Source organism: Panthera pardus, unplaced genomic scaffold, assembly GCF_024362965.1.
Source record: "Panthera pardus isolate Hobbes unplaced genomic scaffold, ASM2436296v1 HiC_scaffold_24, whole genome shotgun sequence".
NCBI lineage: Eukaryota > Metazoa > Chordata > Mammalia > Carnivora > Felidae > Panthera > Panthera pardus.
In genome coordinates, this window is record NW_026526810.1 from 28,788,098 (window position 1) to 28,806,062 (window position 17,965).

Below are 17,965 nucleotides of genomic sequence, written 5' to 3' on the forward strand. Positions count from 1 at the left end.
GCCCGCGCGGAAGGGGCGGGGCCTCAGAGGAAGTGACTGCTCTGCCGGAAGTGGCGCTCGTCTCCTAGGCGACCGCGGGAGTGAGGCACGAGTTGTCTGCGTCTCCGGGCTGCGCTCAGATGTAATGAAGTCCATCCCCTTCCATTTTCCCATGAGGAAACTGAGGGCTTATTTTACTACAGTACAAGAAGTCCAACGGAAGGGCCAGTCCAGCGTGCATTCAGAGGTCAGCGGGGTTCCCGCACAGGAGTGTCCTATTGTGCGGTGCCCTGCACAGCCAGACTCCGCGTCTGGCTTCCATATCACCACATCATGTTGGCGTCCTCTCCCCCCTTCACGTTTCCTGGGTTCTCCCTCCCTGGTTCCTCCAGTTCTATCTTATATATACATTCTCTTATCAAATTATTTTCTTTTATCACATTCTTAACAATGTTTGATCCTGAGCATTGCTAAAAAGAAAACCACTGGCCCAAGATGGAGTCCCTTATGCTATGCCAGGTCACCAAACCGGGGCTTAATATCTAACCTAAGTGTAGTTTCTACCCCTCCCATAAACGTACTCTGAACCGGTCAGTCAGGAACTTTCTGGTCCGCACCAATGAGGTAATCTGTCGCAGGGGACCTCTCCGTCTCCCCTCTCCCCTCTCCCCCTGCCCCCTACCAAAGGAAGATGAGATGACCTTCCAAATAAGACCCCTGCCTTCCCCGCTTAGGGATGGTGACCTGGCCTGAAATAATCCTCACTTTTCTTTTACCAGTAACTTCCTTACCCTACCCTCCTTCCTATGAAAGCCTTACATTTTGTATGGCTCCTGGGAGCATCTCTCTGCTTGCTAGATGGGATACTGCCCCATTCATGAATCGCTTAATAAAACCAACTTGATCTTTGAGATTCCTCGGGTGAATTTTTAACAGCCTATAGAGATGAATAAAGTTTGGTCCTCACTCTTGAGGAGCAATGTCCATCCACTCTTTTCTAAGATGAACTAATTCTATCCCATTTTGACATTTGTCGCTAACCTCATGACTGTCAAATCTGCATCTACATCTGTGCTCTCATGGGACTCTAGTCCCAGCTCCTCAACCAGACACCAGTTAAACGGACAAAATTTAACATCCTTGTCCCATATTATGTGACATAAAGATGATTTTTCCTAATGCTTTTATTGCTTTGTTTGTTGTTAGAGGACCGGTTGGGACCTGTATTATTTAGGAATTAGGCGTGGCCATTTGACTACTTCTTAGTTACCCTGCAATCTGGCGTTGGCCTCAGTCTCTCCGTTAGAACTCTTCTCACTGAGACCACCACCTCCTTGATGCTAAATCTAATTGACCCTTCCATGCCCTTCTCTTGGCCTCTCAACAGCACCGAAAATATTTCTCATTCCTCTCGTACTATGTCTTCATTTTCCTCTCCGAGCTCTCTAAGTGCCCCTCTTTCGCGGAACTCATTTGTGAGTTCCTTTTTTGGGTGTGCTTAAATGTCGTAGCTTAGGGTTTTGACCTGGTCACCACTAGCTGAGGACTCTCCTCAGGCACTCCCAACCACTCCTGCGGCTTCACACACGTTTGTTCTTCTGAGCTCCAGACATTCTCCGCTTGGGTGTCCCACAGGCACCTCATACCTAAGACGCCCTAATCTCTTACCCCGAACCTGCTCCCCTTCAGTGGATGGGTGATACACCATCTACCCAGCCACCCAAGCCAGAGTCCCAGGTACCATCTTGGACTTTTGCCTCTCCTTCTGTTCCAACATCCACTCACCACATCTTGACAGTTCTACCTACCAAAGAGCCTTCACACCTCTCAAACGCTGCTCTCTATCCCCTTGGCTACTCCTATCATTTGTCTGGATGACTGCAACAGTACCCTAACAGGCTTTCCTGCTGCTGCCTTCCAAATCTGCAGCCCGTTCACCTCTAAACCACAGATCTAGTCATGTCACTCCCCTGTGTAATGCTTGTCACACTGCAGGAGCTTCCCAGCGCCGGACACCCTCACAGGGCCCTGAGGCTCTTCCTCTCCAAGCCCATTCCTTATCATGACCCCCTGCACACACTCCCTCTGCTGACAAGCTCTCCTCCCCGCCTTATTATGCCTCCTTATTCTCGGTTCTCAGCAGACCTTCTGCCAACGACTTGCCCCCGGATGCTAGATCCCTACTGTGTACCCCAGTCTCCTCCACCCTGCCAGCAAGCTGTTGGTTTGCTCCAGAGCGCCCAACCCGGTGTGCTCACTGTTCCTCTACTAGCTTATCCCCACAGGCTCACTAGGTGGCACTGTTGCACCCTTAGTGCCGCGCCACGGAGGCCCCCTTGCAACTGTCTGGGAGGAATGGATGAATCCATCCCAGGGGAGGACCCAGTTCCATCAAGCCCCACCCCAGCTTTTCTTCGGGCCACTTTCTTCTTTCTCCCTCGCCTCTATCCGTACTAAAGCTCTCTAGCTTGTTTGCTTTAAAATATAAAATAGAATAAAAACCGTCACCTCACACCTAACACGTTCTTCTCTCTCCCCTGCCTTCCTCTCCCCTCTCCCCCACTCCCCTCCAACGGGCTCCCCATAGGCTGTAAAAGATTTGCATTTTCCCCTAGAATTAGAGATCCAGACCAGGGGGAAGGGTAAGAGATGGGGAGGGAGTAGACCCCGGAGGCTTCTACCAAAGTCAGGGTTATGGAGGTACATTCTATATCCAGCAAAATCCACCCTTCTTGGTTGTACCGTGTGCATGGATTTAACAAACACACCATCCTGTAACCACCGCCACCATCACTGCAAAACTTTCTTTGTGCTGCATTTTGGTAGTCCATCACCTTCCTCTACCCCCAGCCCTCGGCAAGCGCTTTTCTGACTTCCTCCCTTAGAGTCTTATCTGTTCCAGAATGTCTCTTCTTTAGCTGGGCAAAATGCTCTGGAGATTCAACGCTTTTGAGTTGCACGTATCGATACCTGTTTCCTTTTTACTGCTAAGTAGTAATCCCCTGTAGGAATGCATGACAGCTCATCCATCCGCTATCCCGTTGGACGTTCAGGTCGTTTTCACCTTTAGGCAATTATGAATGAAACTGGTATAATTATTTGCATAAAGGTCTTTATGCAGATAGGGAGCTTCATTTCTCTTGGGTGGGATTGCTGGTCTGACGGTAAGTATAACTTTATAAGACACTGCCAAACTGGACTGGAGGGTCCTATGCAAATCACTGGAGAGAGGCTGACCCTACACGGATGGAAACCAATATAATTAACCCAAACACCCACACGAACAGCTGTGGGAACCTTGTAACAGCCAGTGACCGGAAAGGGCTGAGGTCTAGCGTGTTTGAGGAAAAGTGGTAAAAATGAGGACAGGATGACTGTGATATACCCAAACACTCCATGCGAGGAGCTGTCTCCCTGACCCTCCCTGCTGTTCACACTCAAGAGCTTAGGCTGCATCATCTCATATCCACAGGCCAAGTGACTCTCCCCAGGCCATTTGAAAATGAATGGATGTTAATGTTTTACATACTCAAAAGACAATAAAATCAGCAAACGGGGGGGGGGGGGGGGGGGGGGGTGTTGTAGAATTGATACAAAAAGAAACAAATGATCTGAACCATATTTCAAATGAGTAACATACACATAAAGCGGCCATAACTAAGCCAAGTAATTTAGACTATTGAGACTATATGCCCTCAGGCTCCAGACAAAAAGAACTTGAAACATATATTGGATTCTAATTAGCAAGCCTTTTTGCCGACGTGGGTTAGTAATTTTGAAATGACATTCTGTACGTTCTAAGATTGAGCAAATAATATATTGTGGATAATGGGAGCCAAGTTTCTCTCTGTTAGAGATGAGAGTTATATACATATCAAAAGGGGGAAGGATGAAAAGTACCTGGGAATTGTTTTTTAAGATTTTATTTTTAACTAATATCTACACCCAACGTGGGGCTTGAAACTACCATCCCGAGATGGATAGTCACATGCTCTACCAACTAAGCCAGCCAGATACCCCAGTACCTGGGGATTCTTCATACTACTCAATGTTTTTCCAAATCTGAAAAAAAAAAAAAAAAAAGAATGGTTGGACTAGTGTTTTCTTAAACTGCCTTATATTAAAAAGCACTTGGGGGGCACCTGGGTGGTTCAGTTGGTTAGCTTCCAACTTCAGCTCAGGTTATGATCTCACAGTTCATGAGTTCGAGCCCCGTGTCAGGCTCTGTGCTGACAGCTCAGAGCCTGGAACCTGCTTTGGAGTCTCTCTTTCTCTTTCTCTCTCTCTCTCTCTGCCCCTCCCCCACTCACACTGTCTCTTTCAATAAATAAACATTAAAACATTTTTTTTTAATTACTTGGGGCTTTTGATAAAAATGTAAAACTCTAAGACTACTTTTCCCTCCCAAGGTATGCTGCATCTGTCCATTTGGGCCTGACAATGTGCATTTTGCATCATCAAACACATTTAAAAATGTATTTATTTATTTATTTATTTATTTATTTATTTTGAGAGAGTGAGCAAGCAAGTGCAAATGGGGAGGAGCAGAGAGAGAGAGAGAGAGAGAGAATCCCAAGCAAGCTCCACCCTGTCAGGGTAGAGCCCAACTCAGGGCTGAAACTCAAGAACCATGAGATCGTGACAGGCAAAATCAAGAGTCGGAGGCTTAGCCAACTGATCCACCCAGGTGTCCCCATCATCAAACACATTTTTGAAACGCTGGATTAAATTATCTTTGAGGTCCGTTGTTCCATGCTCTACAGGAGGCATGAATTAAGCCAATTTTAGAAATTTGTTGCCCAGAGTGAAGAGAATGGGGGTAACGACTCTCTGTTTGCCTGAAATATATTTATTACAGAGTTGAAGCATTCATACAAGTACCAAGAGCCCAGAGGAAAGCCCCTTGGACAATCTCCTGGGAAGAACATGCAGGAGAAATCCCAGAATTCTTTGAAAGCCAAGTGATCCATACATTTGTCTAGAGTTACACATTTCAGGAATAAGTGGCTTGATTTCCATCCTTCCGATAGGACCAAGTGCCTACTGGTCTGGGGGCCTTCGCCCATACACCATCTGACCTGAAACACCTACCCCACCACACACTGGCAGGGCTGGCCCCTTCCTGCCCACCAAGGCTCTCCTCAAACGTCAACTTCTCAGAATGGCCATCCAATCTCACCTGCCCTATCCCACCCATCTCTATATCTTCACCAGCCTTCTCTTCTCTATAGCACTTACCGTTACCTGAATTTATCTATCTTTCCCTACTGACAGTCACAAGATTCACTCCATGCAGGAGTGTTCATTCCATATACACCAGGCACAGAATAAACATTCATTGAATGATTTAGCAATGTACACATGTACAGGAATCGATTTCTTAAATTTTTTAAGTTTGTTAATTTACTTTGAGAGAGAGAGAGAGACAGCGAGTGCACAAGCAGGGGAGGGGCAGAGAGACAGAAAGAGAGAGAGAGAGAGAGAGAATATCCCAAGCAGGCTCCACACCATCAGCGCAGAGCCCGATGCAGGGCTTGAACTCCCAAATCGTGAGATCATGACCTGAGCCGAGATCAAGAATCAGACGCTCAGCCGACTGCACTCCCCAGGCGCCCCAGGAATCAATTGCTTATGATGAACAAACATGTTTACAGTGTGGTAGGTGAACCATAACCAAATCAAGTGGGAAACAGGCCTTTATTATAATAAAGTTTATTTTTTTCCTCCCATACAGTTTAAGAAAACCAGACATCAGTGTAAGTTGGGGGAACAGCTGTGTTCAGAAATGGGTCTTTGCCTTTTCATCCACAATGGATTGTTGAGCAGAAAATCAGAGGCCGGCGTTCAACTAATATGTTATCAAGAGTTGTTATACAGTGTGAATAGGTGTTTCATATAGCACCACGGCCAAACAAATTTGGGACACAGCAGAGCCAAATGAAGTTGTCTCTCCAAACACATCTGATCACACTGATCCACTGCCCCTTGCCTTCCTTAGAACTTCTCACGTGAGCTGAGTTCCACAACAAACACTTTAAGACGGCAGCAGGTCAGACAGGTCACTTTGTACTCAAATGGTTTCCTAAAACCTCCCACTTCTCACTCCAATCGGTGACAGATTCGTTGCTCTCTAGAAACCGAGCAATGGAAAGCAAAGCTATGATGAGGGAAGGACAATGCGGTTAGCTAAACGGCCTCATTCGAATACATTCAAGTTTCATCACCACCGTGGCATCTGGGAAATGTGGGGGGGCAGTGTTTCTCATGCAGGGGGAGGAAGAAGAGGGTCATCCCATTAGGAGTTTGTCACCCCCCACAAAATCCTCTTTGAGATCGTGCGGTGGCGAGCATTGCTCCCAAGGGGAGTATGGCACATTTCCAAGGTGTATGGAGACAATAAAAACCTGAGGGCCGCCACATGAAAAGACACCTTCCCAGTGAGCTCTCCAGCCCACCCGCTGCCAACCTTTTTGCCTTTCCTTTTTGACTTTGGCTTAAGCAAACCCACATTACACTTAATACCTAATGGTAATTAATATTTTTGAACCCATTGTCTGTATCTAGAAGCTTCCAAATCAGCACATTGCAAACTGTCATCCGATTTTAATTTGTAACACTGTCCAAAAGTATACAGTGGGACTGAGTTTGCCAAACGTATAAAAACATTATGAAACACTGGTCTTCTTTTGTTGATGTAACATTTTCTTTCCCATCATTAAGGATGACGAAAAAGTCACATCACCCAAAATTAAATAATCTGAAGGTCCTTCAAATCAATCACCTATAACTTTCAACTATTTCTGAACTAAACAAACATTTTCCTCTCCCTAAACAAAAGAGATGTTAAAGAGCTTCATGTCTTTGGCACCTGCTAGAATAGGGTATTTAAACTCTGTGCCTTTTTGCAGCATAAAATTGAAGTTACAGCAAGACGAAACGGGTGCCCACAGACCCTGCTAGAGTAAAATTCCACTAGGAGTGTCAGATTATCGCCCCAAACCAAATTTTGTCATGCAGCGGGCAATTAATGTACCAAAAATTTACCAGCCCATATAATTTTATCAGTCTACCTTTCCCCAGAGGAAGTAAATAAACAGTAAAACTAATGAAATCATATTTCTTGACCACTCTCAGCCAATATAAATTTTTACTTGTCCTCAGAGGGTTGGACGATGAGCTATTCGTGAGGCCATTCAAGTTTCTGGGCCAGTTACCACAGAGGCAGTATTCTAAGTTTTGAGGGTGTTCCTGAGTCAGCAAAGAGGATCCTGCTTTGTGATGGACAGCCCAAGTCATTAGCAAGTACAGATCAGGGGTTGATGGGCGTCTGCTACAGTTTTGCATCAGCATTTCTGAACTCTCTGAAAACAGCACGAAATACTAAACTTTAACTCCTAAGGCAACAGATGAGAAAATGCTCAGTGTGCTACTCTTGTGCAGAGTAGACAGCAGGGGATACATCCTTAGGTGGTGAGTTGCTGAAAATTAGGTCAACTGCAACAAAGCTGAGAGGCCCAGTGCCTTCTGGAACTCATGACGCCAGCATTTTTCCCATTTGGCCTGTGGCCCTTCTGCATTAGGGTCACCTGGGGACTTCCTCAGATTCAGGGCAAATCTCCTCCAAAAGACCTACATCTTAAACTACTAACACAGAATCCCCTGACTTGGCCTGGGAATCCGCACTGGTCGCCAACTCACCAAATGTGTCTGATTCGCAGCAAAGCTTGAGGATCACTGTAGTTGACCAACCCTTTACAAGGTCTTTGACATCCTCTGCCCAGGAACACTAAACTTTGCAGCACCTTTGAAATGCTGAAGCAATATTAAATGGATAGCATCCCCAAATAGAGCCATGCCGTTGGTTTACACAGTGACAGATGAGCACAGCCAACTGGAATTAACTCAGCCAGCTCCCATGCCTCACACATTTGACCTGCACTGCATAATACTTTGCAGCATCGAATTGGCAATGAGAAAACAGAACAAAACAGAACACAGACACCCAGCCATGTGGCCTTTAGAGAAAATCCAAATCCACGTGACATGGGAATTGGCACTTTAAGGCACAACAGACTTGTGGGAAAGAGGACTCTTCTATTCATTCATTCATTCCCTTCACTAGGGGGAAAGGAAGAAACACCCTCCCCAAAACAGGTCTCTTCATCCTGAAGTGTCTCCCTAGTCCCCAGGGCTCCCACAGACCCAGCTTCCTCTTACTCCGCCCCCTCCACACCCCCCGCTGATCTTTCTGGCACATTCTCCTCCCACCGTGGAGGTCTCAGCAGGAGCTGTGCCATGTGGGACTCAACAAATGAAGCAGGGTCCGTTTTCAAAGGGTAACACTACAAGAGTAGTAAAGCTTCATCCGGCCATTTAATAGGAAGGCTTCAAACTGCCTTATTTTAAATAAATTTAAGACTTAATGAACTATTAAGGATTCGCCTGAACAAGGACTTACTTGAACCCATCTTCCCCTTTTAAAATCACAATTATAGAATAAGTGCACATTGAGAGACATTTCCCCAGTTAAATACCTTATTGACATGAACGCACTCAAAAATGCCAAGACATCAACCACCGTGAATATTTTAGACCTTGGTGAACAGGTACCACGAGGCACTTATGGTGCTTAGGAGGTTGTAGCTTAATGTTGACATCTGGCATGAAAAGCTTATGGTCTGAATCATGTTTCTTTTTTATGTAATTCTGGCTCAGGAATCCGATACAGAGCAGCTGAGAAATAAATAATGTTGCTGAGGCTGAAGATGAGGCACAGAAGTACAGCTCCAGCTATCTGAGGGAAAGACAGGGGCCTGGAGTTGGCCAGGAGCCATTCCCTCCTCAGAGTCTTGTCCAGAACAATGGCTTCCATCTGCAGGTGTGTGGCCAGGATCACACACACGTGGAACAGCTGGTGACTGTGACCTACGGCGAACACAGAAAAAGTTGCCAGGATCAGCAACAAAAAACGAACAGGGGCCCCTGGGTGGCGCAGTTGGTTAAGCTCCCAACTCTTGATTTCGGCTCAGGTCATGATCTCACAGTTTGTGAGTTCGAGCCCCGCACTGGGTTCTGCGCTGACAGGGCAGAGCCTGCTGGGGATTCTCTCTCTCTCTCCCTCTCTCTCTGCCCCTCCTGTATATCTCGCTCTCTCTCTCTCAAAATAAATAACTAAACTTTTTTTTTTTTAAAGGAATAGACTGCTGATACTGTTCCACGGTGTATAGGCTAAAAACATTATGCTGGGTAAAGAAGCTAGACACAAGGGACCACATATTGTCAGAATCCATTTATATCAAATGTCCAGGAAAGGCAAATCCACAGACACAAAGGTTAGTGGTTTCTTCAGGCAGGGGGGTAGGAATCAGGATTAATAAGACATGGGCAGGAGGGATCTTACCAGGGTGATGATCATGTTCTAAAACCCATTTGCGATGATGGGGATTCAACTTGGGGGGTTTACTAAAAATATCACTGAATTGTATCCTTGAAATCAGGGAACCATGTGATACGTAAAATATGCCTCAATACATTTATTTGTTTGTTTTTTAAATGTTTGTTCATTTATTTTTGAGACAGCATAAGCAGGGGAAGGGCAGAGAGAGAGGAAGACAGAGAATCCCAAGCAGGTTCCGCACTGACAGCACAGAGCCCCACAAGAGGACTGAAACCGCGAACCATGAAATCATGACCTGAGCCGAAACCAAGATTCTGATGCCCAACCAACTGAGCCACCCAGGCGCCCCAACATTTTTTTTTAATGCAGTGTGAGAAAAATTAAAAGGCCCGAGTACATTTTTTCAACTTCCACCAGTCCTGTTTTTCACATGAAGTCTGGCATCGTGTTCTCCCAAAGTTCACCTCCTCAGAACCAGCACTCATCAGCTCCAATTCTGAGGCCAACGGAGAAGCCAACCAGACTTTCTATTGGCCAGTTACAAGGTAGCCCTCTCCTTACTGCTGGTTAATCCCAGATATGAGCAGGGGCTCTTCCTCCCTGATGACCTTCAGGACCTTGGCTCACCAGCTATGTGTCCACAGAGGGGAGGACCCAGCAGAGGGGGGTGGTAGTGGGCGGGAACATGCTGAGTTGGTAGTGATGAGAAAAAGAGTCCATTGCCCAGGGCCGAGGACTGTTTGCAGGACAACCCTCAGAAATCAGAAGATGAGAAGAGAACAAAGACAGCATGTGTCATGGGCTAAGTTGTGTCTCCCTTCCCCCAGTTCCAAATGTTGAAGTCCCAATGCCCAATACCTCAGAATGTGACCATATCTGGAGACAGGATCTTTTATTAAGTTTCTATATTTATTTTGAGAGAGAGAGGGAGAGAGGTAGAGGGAGGGGCAGAGAGAGGGAGAGAGAGAAAATCCCAAGCAGGCTCCGTGCCGTTGACAGCAGTGAGCCTGATGTGGGGCTTGAACTCACAAACCACAAGATCATGACCTGACACTCAACCGACCGAGCCACCCAGGTGCCCTGTGACTGGTACGCTTCTAAGAGGAGGAAGTTAGGACCTGGGCATGAATGTACACAGAGGAAAGACCACGTGAGGAGAGACAGAGAAGACGGCTGTCTGCAAGCCAGGGAGAGAGCCAGGAAAGAGACAGACCCAGCCCCCACCTTGGTCTCAGCCTCCAAAATTATGAGAAAATGCATTTCTGTTGTTTAAGCCACTCAGTCTGTGATTCTTTGTTATGGCAGTCCTAGCAAACAGATACAACACAAGAGATAAGGATTCTCTTTCATTAAAAGAGAGAGAGAGAGATTCCCGCAATCTGGCTGGACAGGAATATGGAGGAACTTCCTACGGGCAGGGCCAGCACTAACCAGTTAGCACTCTGCCCCACGTCGGAGAGGGAATCCCACATCTGGCAGACCCCATTATTGTGGGACGGATCATTTTCCAAACCCGTTGTTAATTAACAGTTGTCATTAACATTTGTCTGTCATTAACAGTTGTCTGGCAAATGTCTGGCCAATGGAGGGGTGTCTCTGGGTTCTGTTCCCCTAGGCCCAAGAGAGTGGGATTAAAAGTGAATAAATGAAATGTTATTAAGACACCAGGGAGTTGGTAAAACAAGGCCAGGGCTATTTTTTTCCTGCAGTCCCCGGACTTCATTTACAACCACCGATACTTTGTCTAGGTGGGGCTCGGGAGGTGGACAGGGCTCCTGTAGACAAGTTCCAACTCCGTGGCCCTCTCGTCTCCCCCGCCCCCTCACCTTTTTGTTTGAAATTTACCCTCCAAGCATCTTGGTCCTTGGCATCCCTTCTGATAGGACAGAATTGAAATAAAGGAGATGAAGCTCTTTTCAGAGCCAATAAAGCAAATCTGGCCACACGTCTTAGGTGGGAGGAGATGAAAAAAATCATTGGAGAAATGGGCTTGGGGAGAACCAGGGTCCCTGCCCACCATTTAAGGATAAGGGCTGACCCTTGAACCCCCATGACAGCGTATCTAGGGAGCTCTCATCTCAAGGAGTCCTCAGCCTCACCAGAAGTGGCCCAAGGGTCCCTCCTCCAGCCAGTGCCCGACCCATTTCCCTAGACAGAGAGGAAAGGCGCTCTCCCAGCAGGTGGAAGTCCTCTGGCTCTGACAGCTCCTCTCCAGCACATCACTTCTTTAATGGCGGTGAGCTCAGGTTCCCCTGGAGAGTCACCCAGCCTCTGAGTGAGGCGCCCCGAGCTTCTGGTTTGGGATGTCCGGGGGCCTGAGAATCTGAGAATTCCCAGATAATGCTAAATGCTGATGCTCCAGGGGCCACACCTGAGAACCAAGACTCCTGGCCCCACTGCAGCCGCCTGAACGAGACGAAGACACGCTCCCCTCCTTGGCACAGCCCCTGCCATCTGTCAGCCTCGGGGCCATCTGCACTCGGTCTGTCTTGTTCCTCTCCAGGGCTGCCCTCGATGTCCATTTAATCCTGGGATTTCATCTTCGGGGTAATAACGGGACTCCCTAGGCCCCGTAGCCCATAGGAATGCCTTAGAATCCTAGATGCACCTGTTCTCCATCCTCCCATCCTACCTGGCCATTTGCTGGCTACGTACATCCTGGCCTCCATTGCCTTACAGTTTCACTTCCCTTGGCCTGCTCCTAGAGAAGCCCCTGGGGAATTGCGTCTCTCCATGCCCCTGCTTCCCCTTCGAGACCGCATGCACTGGCGTCCTGGTGGCAGGGAGACAACGGGGCCGCCGCGCACTCACCGATGTAGTCGAAGCGTCCGGGCGCCAGGCGCTCTGGCAGGTGTGCGGAGTAGAAGAAAGAGGCCAGGAGGGTCATGGCCGTGTGCTTCTGGTGGTACAAGGCGGCTTCATTCTGCGCACCGTCCCCCGAAAGCAGGAACAGCTGCAGGGATTCAGAGGAACATCAGGTCTCGAGAGGAGGCCCCCTTCCTTCTCATCACCTGAAGCCATCTCTGCACACGCGTGCGGGCACCACGGGCCAAGGCCCTCACCTCCTTGGTCTGTGACTTGGAAGGGGAACTCTCAGGGACTGTGGGAGCAGAATTCCTATTCCTTTTTTTTTTAATATTAAAAAAAATTTTTTTTAGGTTTATTTAGAGAGAGAGAGAGTGCAGGGGAGGGGCAGAGAGAAAGGGAGAGAGAGAATCCCAAGCAGGCTCCGCACTGTTAGCACAGAGCCCAGTGTGGGGCTCAAAGTCACAAACTGCGAGATTATGACCTGGGCCGAAATCAAGAGTCGGACACTTAACCGACTGTGGCACCTAGGTGCCCCTTAATATTTTTTTTAATGTTTATTCATTTTTGTGTGGGAGAGAGACAGAGCGCAAATAGGGGAGGGGCAGAGAGAGAAAGAGACCCAGAATCCGAAGCAGGCTCCCAGGCTCTGAGCTGTCAGCACAGAGCCCGAACCGGGGCTCGAACTCACAAACCATGAGATTATGACCTGAGCCGAAGTCAGATGCTTAACCAACTGAGCCACCCAGGCTCCCCCATAATTCTGACTGTGATCTTTTGAGAGACCCAAGGCAACTGTATTTTATTTTTTCTCCCCGCAGGGCAGCTGTATTTTAATCCTCCAAATGCCCATAAAGCCTTTTGGGTTATTTAATTACCAAAGAAAAGGAAAGAAATCAAGGAAGGAAGAGAAAGGAAAAGAAAAATCCTACTAGATCTATTTACTACTCTTTTGTCTGGGGGTAAAATGTAAGTATAGTAAAAAGTGGTCTAGTCACCCTTGAACTCACTTCTCACCAGCGCATCCCCTGATTTCAAGCTCCTAATTAAGGCTTTAAAGCCTAGAAATCCCTGGAAGGCCTTTCTGAGTCATCAAAACGTGTTAATTACAGCCATTATCCTGTTTGAGAGCTAAGTATAGTTTTTGTATTATCATTATAATGACAGCAGCCATCACTTACCTAGGGCACTAAGCCAGCCTTTTATTTGCACAATTTCATCACAGCCTCAACAACTACCAAAACATCCCACTTTGCGGATGAGGAAGCTGGGCCAGAGGGTGACTTGCAAACCACTAATCAGCAGTGAAGTCAGGCTGTGGATCCAGGCAGGCTGATTCCCGAACCGGTGCTCAACCTCCCCGCTCGCGATCAGACCTCCCCGCCCCTCCTCCGCCCCCTGTCTGACTCAGCTGGTGCTCCTAATAACGCAGACCTGTGCTATGCGATTTGGTGGCATGTGGGAACGGCTTGCTCTCTGCTCTGGTTTCCTATGGGTGTTCTGTGTCGTCGAGGAAGGAGTCAGGGGAATGGGCCGCACCCATGCCTCTGGGTCTCCCCCCACCCCAGGCTCACACAGGTGGCACCGGCTCTGGCCCTCCCCTTCGGTCCCTGACTTGCGCATCAAACTTCAAGCTGCCCCTGGGAGGGAAACTCCACTCACTGGGTGCAGGCCCTCTGCCGGGCATTGCTGAGCCCTCCGATCTGCTGATTTGATTAAGCCCCTCTACCCCTCTGTGCGGGAGAGGATGTCAGCCTCATTAACAGATGAGGAAACCGAGGCTCAGAGAGATCAGGTGCATTCCCTAAGGTCACAGAGCCAGTGCGCGCTGGGATTTGAACTCAGGTCCATCCGATTTGTGAGTGCCTCTCCCCTTTCTTGTGTCCCTCCTACACCCCCTTCCTTCATGTTCTCCAATTCCCATCTATCTTGCGACCTTCATTTATCCTTTTTCCTTCGCTGCTAGTATGTTAGTTGATAATACAGAATAAATGCATTTAGTGGCCACTTGCCACGAGCCAGCGATCTCATGTAATCTTCCCCGCAGTCTGATGAAAGCAGGTGTTATTACCATGCCCATTTTACAGAGGGGGACATCAAGGCACAGAGATGGTACATAACTGGCCCAAAGTCTTACAGCGAGTACGTATTAGAGATTTGCCTCCAGAGCCTGCTTTCCTGGTCACCGCACTAAACCCCAGGCTGCCTCCCCTTCCCAGCCCTCCACGACTGCGTCTGAGCCCCCAGTCAGTGCTGGCCATTGATGCATCCCCTGTGGTTTGCCAGGGCCTTCATTCTCCTGCTGTGTCCTAACTACTAAGGGACCCCCTGAGTCGTGCCTCCCACGTCCGTCCCTCGCAGTGACCAGCATGGCGCTCCGAGCCCCAGGAGCTCAGGAAACAATAGATTCCCTGGTGTTGCCAACAGGCAGAGAAAAGACGGAGCCGGGCCCTTACCCTGTAGAAGATGGGAAGGGAGTCCCAGGTGTAGGGATAAGCAAAGGCAAGGACGCGAAGCATCTTGCAGAGCCCGGGCTTCTGGATTTCAAGAAACCTAAAGCGGGGAAGGAAAGGGGGAAGACGTTGGACCGAAAACGGTTTCCGTGAATGACACACGTGCACGCACATGACAAATTACTGAGGGCAGGTCGTCCGCAGAAGAGAAGTCTTTTTGTACAACCTCCTCCGGAGGCCAGTGGCTCCCCCTCGATGGGCCTCTTCCACTTCTCCCAGCCCGACGGGAGTGACTCTGCCTTCGAGGAGAAAGGGTCTCAGGGGAAACCATCTCCTGGGGCGCATCGTTAGAGGCAACGGTGTCCAAAGAAGCCAGGGAGGAGGTATTGGACTGGGAAGGCCCTCTGGGAGGCAAGTTGTCAAACTGCCAAAGGGCCTTTTAGAAGTCCAGCAGCAACCAGGGTGGGCAGACGTGGGGGGCGTGGGGGGCCCCCAGCCCGGGCTCCGGGGGCGAGCACGGCTGTGAAGGAGCCGATGTCAGCTGCCCCGTGTGCGTGCTGTGCCAAAGCCCTTGGTTCGGTGAAGTCTTTAATGACTTTGAGAGACTTCCGGAATACTTGGTACCACACACAGGGACGCTGGCCTGGGGAAACCGAGTAAACGTGGCCTTTCCCCCTCGTTCAGCAACACCCCGACCCGCCTCCAGTCCCAAGAGGAAGCCAACGTTAAAATGAGCGATGCTGACCGTGGCAAAGACAGGTAGGTCCTCCTGGACAGAATGCGATGGGGCGTCTGCTGGCTCGGGGCCGGCAGCGCAGGGTGTGGGGACTCTGGCAGCACAAATGGCAGGCTGGACGCTGGGAGGACGTGAGAGGAGCGAGGAGAATGTCCACACAAAACCAGAGCCCTGAACTGGGGCTCAGGCGAGGGAGGGCTCACGCCCTGGGCCAGGGGGCTGTCGAGGCAGGGTAGCAGGGCAGGACCCCGCTTGGGTACCACTGGTTATCAGTGGGGGGGGGGGGGGGGGGCGGGGCCCTCCCTCAGTGCCCCCAGGGCTGCAGGGCGAGGCCGGAGGTCCCCACAAAGGTGGGGTGCAGAGTCAGGGCGCCAGGGCTGGTGGGGTGGCCGTCCTGGTGCAGCCAGTAAGGCAGTGGAGGCATTTGGCCCCTCTCAGCCCTTCCTGACGGTCCTGCCCCTCGTCACGCTCTCTGGCGAGAATGGAGTCTGCTCCCCACCCCTGGTCCCCAGACCCCCCAGTCCCAGCCCACAAGCCTGCCCTTTCCTCCACCAAACACAATCTGCCTCTCTGCTCAGCCCGTGCCCATCTCCCCACTCAGCCAGGTTCTTCCTGTCGCCACAGGCTGGTGCCATCACCTGTCACCTGCTGTCCCCCTGGCCGCTGTGTCGTGTCTAGCCCTCAGGAATGCCAAGCATGAGGATCCCTGCTCCAGAATAAGAGGCAGAGAAGCCCCACAGTCTCCAGCGATAGGCTCCGACTGCTCTCAAGCCCACGGCAGCATGTGTCCCCTTTCCTGACCCTGTCCTACATCAGACAAGCGCATGGCGGGCGCTGGGTAGAGAAGGAAGACAAGCTCCAGGAAAAGGAGGGAAAGAAACAAGGGACAGCAACTTACATCCCCCCGCAAACAGGAACCCCAGCCTTGGGAGTAAACCACCGACCCTGGGAGAGGGGAAGAGACACCGTGCCATGATTTCACACGCAGTTTCTGACCTGGACACCCGGGGTTCGAATCCTGCCTCTGCCCTTCATGATCATGTGACCCCGGCAGGTGAGGTAACCTCTGCGCCCCTCTGAATCCTCGTGTGTGACACAGGGCCGACAACCCTACCCCCTCACGGGCTTGTTGCAAGCATCTGATGAGATGATACTTACGAGGGAGCTTACATCACAGAGGAACACTCACGAAATGGAAGCTTTTACTAAAATGTGTGTCGTGGGATTCATTCTCTCCCCGTCCCCATCTTATAGCTACGCCATAAGGAAAATGGGCACAGGCAGGTTCTGGGTGATTTGCCTAGAGTCAGAGGAGCTGGTAAGAGGCAAAGCTAGGACTGAAACCCTGGGCCGTCTGGCTTCCACGTTTCACACCGCCGCCCCTCCGGCAGGCTGAGCAGGCCTCAGACCACAACCCAGCCTTCATCCTAGCCTGTACCCTCTGCCCCAGGGAGCAGCTGGGACACACGCCCACTGCCCCAACAGCCAGAGTCCATCTCAATAGCATTCACGGTCTCCTGGCAAACCCGACCGCACGCCCACTCCCTCCTGCCCCGTGCATGGCACGGCCTATCCTTCCTGAGTTAGGAGAGGCTCGCCATTAAACGCTCTTTATGGCTCACCATAAAGCACGCTCTTTCTGTGACCACTTACACAGGAGGAAAGCTGGCTGTGGCCGGCGAGGGCCATCCCCCAAACCATGGATTTCCCGTGACTTGAGACAACATTTCGCCCGGCCTGACAAAGTGCTTTCCCGGGGGCAAACGAACCAGCCTCTCCAGCTGCAAAGCCGAGTCTACAGGGAGAAAAAAGGAGAAAAAGCAGAGCAGAAGAGAGACAGCAACAGAATAAAAGGCAGAAGGGCCAGCAGCCACAGACAGGGGCCTCCCACTACTAAGGTGCAGTTCCATATTTAGCCACAGGGTGTCGCTCCATCCAGAGATTCCCGGAAGGAGGGGTGGGAGCCACAGAATCCTCAGGAAAGCACCGGATGCCCCACCTGGTCTCCAAAGCCCCACCTGGTCAGACAGTCCCTACACCACAGAGTTGAGAGGCCAGTTTACAGGGAGTCAGGCCTCGGCTGCCTAGAACCAGGTTGGCAGGCAACACTGGATTTTTTTGGCAGAAGCCTTTATCAGGAGAGGGTCGATACGATACCAGTCTGTTCTAAAACCTGATAAATCTTGTTGCAACAAAGCCAGCAGGATTTGCAAGCAAGTTCTGGAACGGGTGCCTGAAACGGGTGAGCTTTTGGCAACGTTCTGTTGCAGAGGCCGTGTGCGTGTATGTGTGTGCGCTGTGGTTACAGCTGTTCTGTTGTGGGAGCGACATCACAGGAATGTGGACGTTTCCGCATGCTGGGCCCTGGCCCCGGTAGCACTGTCATCTGGCTGAGCCCTCCGACCTCCAGAGGTGTCTGAGAACCACTCACTGCTGAGCCTCCTGCCTCCAGCTCTGACCTCCAAACCCTCTCCTGGGCCTTCTCTGTGCCGCTCTTGGCTGCCACAGTACCAAAGCCACAGGATGGCTCTCACGGTGCAGCTCACTTTCCGTCCGGGATAAAAAGTCACCCCTCTCCCTCACAGCACTGCCCAT

General features: G+C 50.1%; 1 protein-coding gene and 1 long non-coding RNA gene across 18 annotated transcripts in view; one reads left to right on the forward strand and one right to left on the reverse strand.

Moving 5' to 3' along the window:
- The window catches only part of LOC109262772 (uncharacterized), a 67,033-nt gene extending 52,827 nt beyond the window's left edge, over nucleotides 1-14,206 (forward strand). For 4 of the 9 annotated variants that reach the window (XR_008417040.1, XR_008417034.1, XR_008417036.1 and 1 more), the window contains 2 exons: nucleotides 69-9,921; nucleotides 13,003-14,206. This is a non-coding gene — a long non-coding RNA (uncharacterized LOC109262772). The remainder of the gene's footprint in view (nucleotides 1-68; nucleotides 9,922-13,002) is intronic. The other 5 variants (XR_008417039.1, XR_008417035.1, XR_008417038.1 and 2 more) reach the window with 4 other exon arrangements.
- The window catches only part of PAQR5 (progestin and adipoQ receptor family member 5), a 78,482-nt gene continuing 66,174 nt past the window's right edge, over nucleotides 5,658-17,965 (reverse strand). For 7 of the 9 annotated variants that reach the window (XM_053888908.1, XM_019441634.2, XM_019441631.2 and 4 more), the window contains 3 exons: nucleotides 14,638-14,734; nucleotides 12,188-12,329; nucleotides 5,658-8,904 (listed from right to left, as the gene is read on the reverse strand). In XM_053888908.1, coding sequence (XP_053744883.1) covers nucleotides 8,663-8,904; nucleotides 12,188-12,329; nucleotides 14,638-14,734 — 481 coding nt within the window. In that variant the 3' untranslated portion in view covers nucleotides 5,658-8,662. Of the gene's footprint in view, nucleotides 8,905-12,187; nucleotides 12,330-14,637; nucleotides 14,735-15,379; nucleotides 15,492-16,268; nucleotides 16,316-17,023; nucleotides 17,166-17,965 lie in introns of those variants that run through there. The other 2 variants (XR_008417032.1, XR_008417033.1) reach the window with 2 other exon arrangements.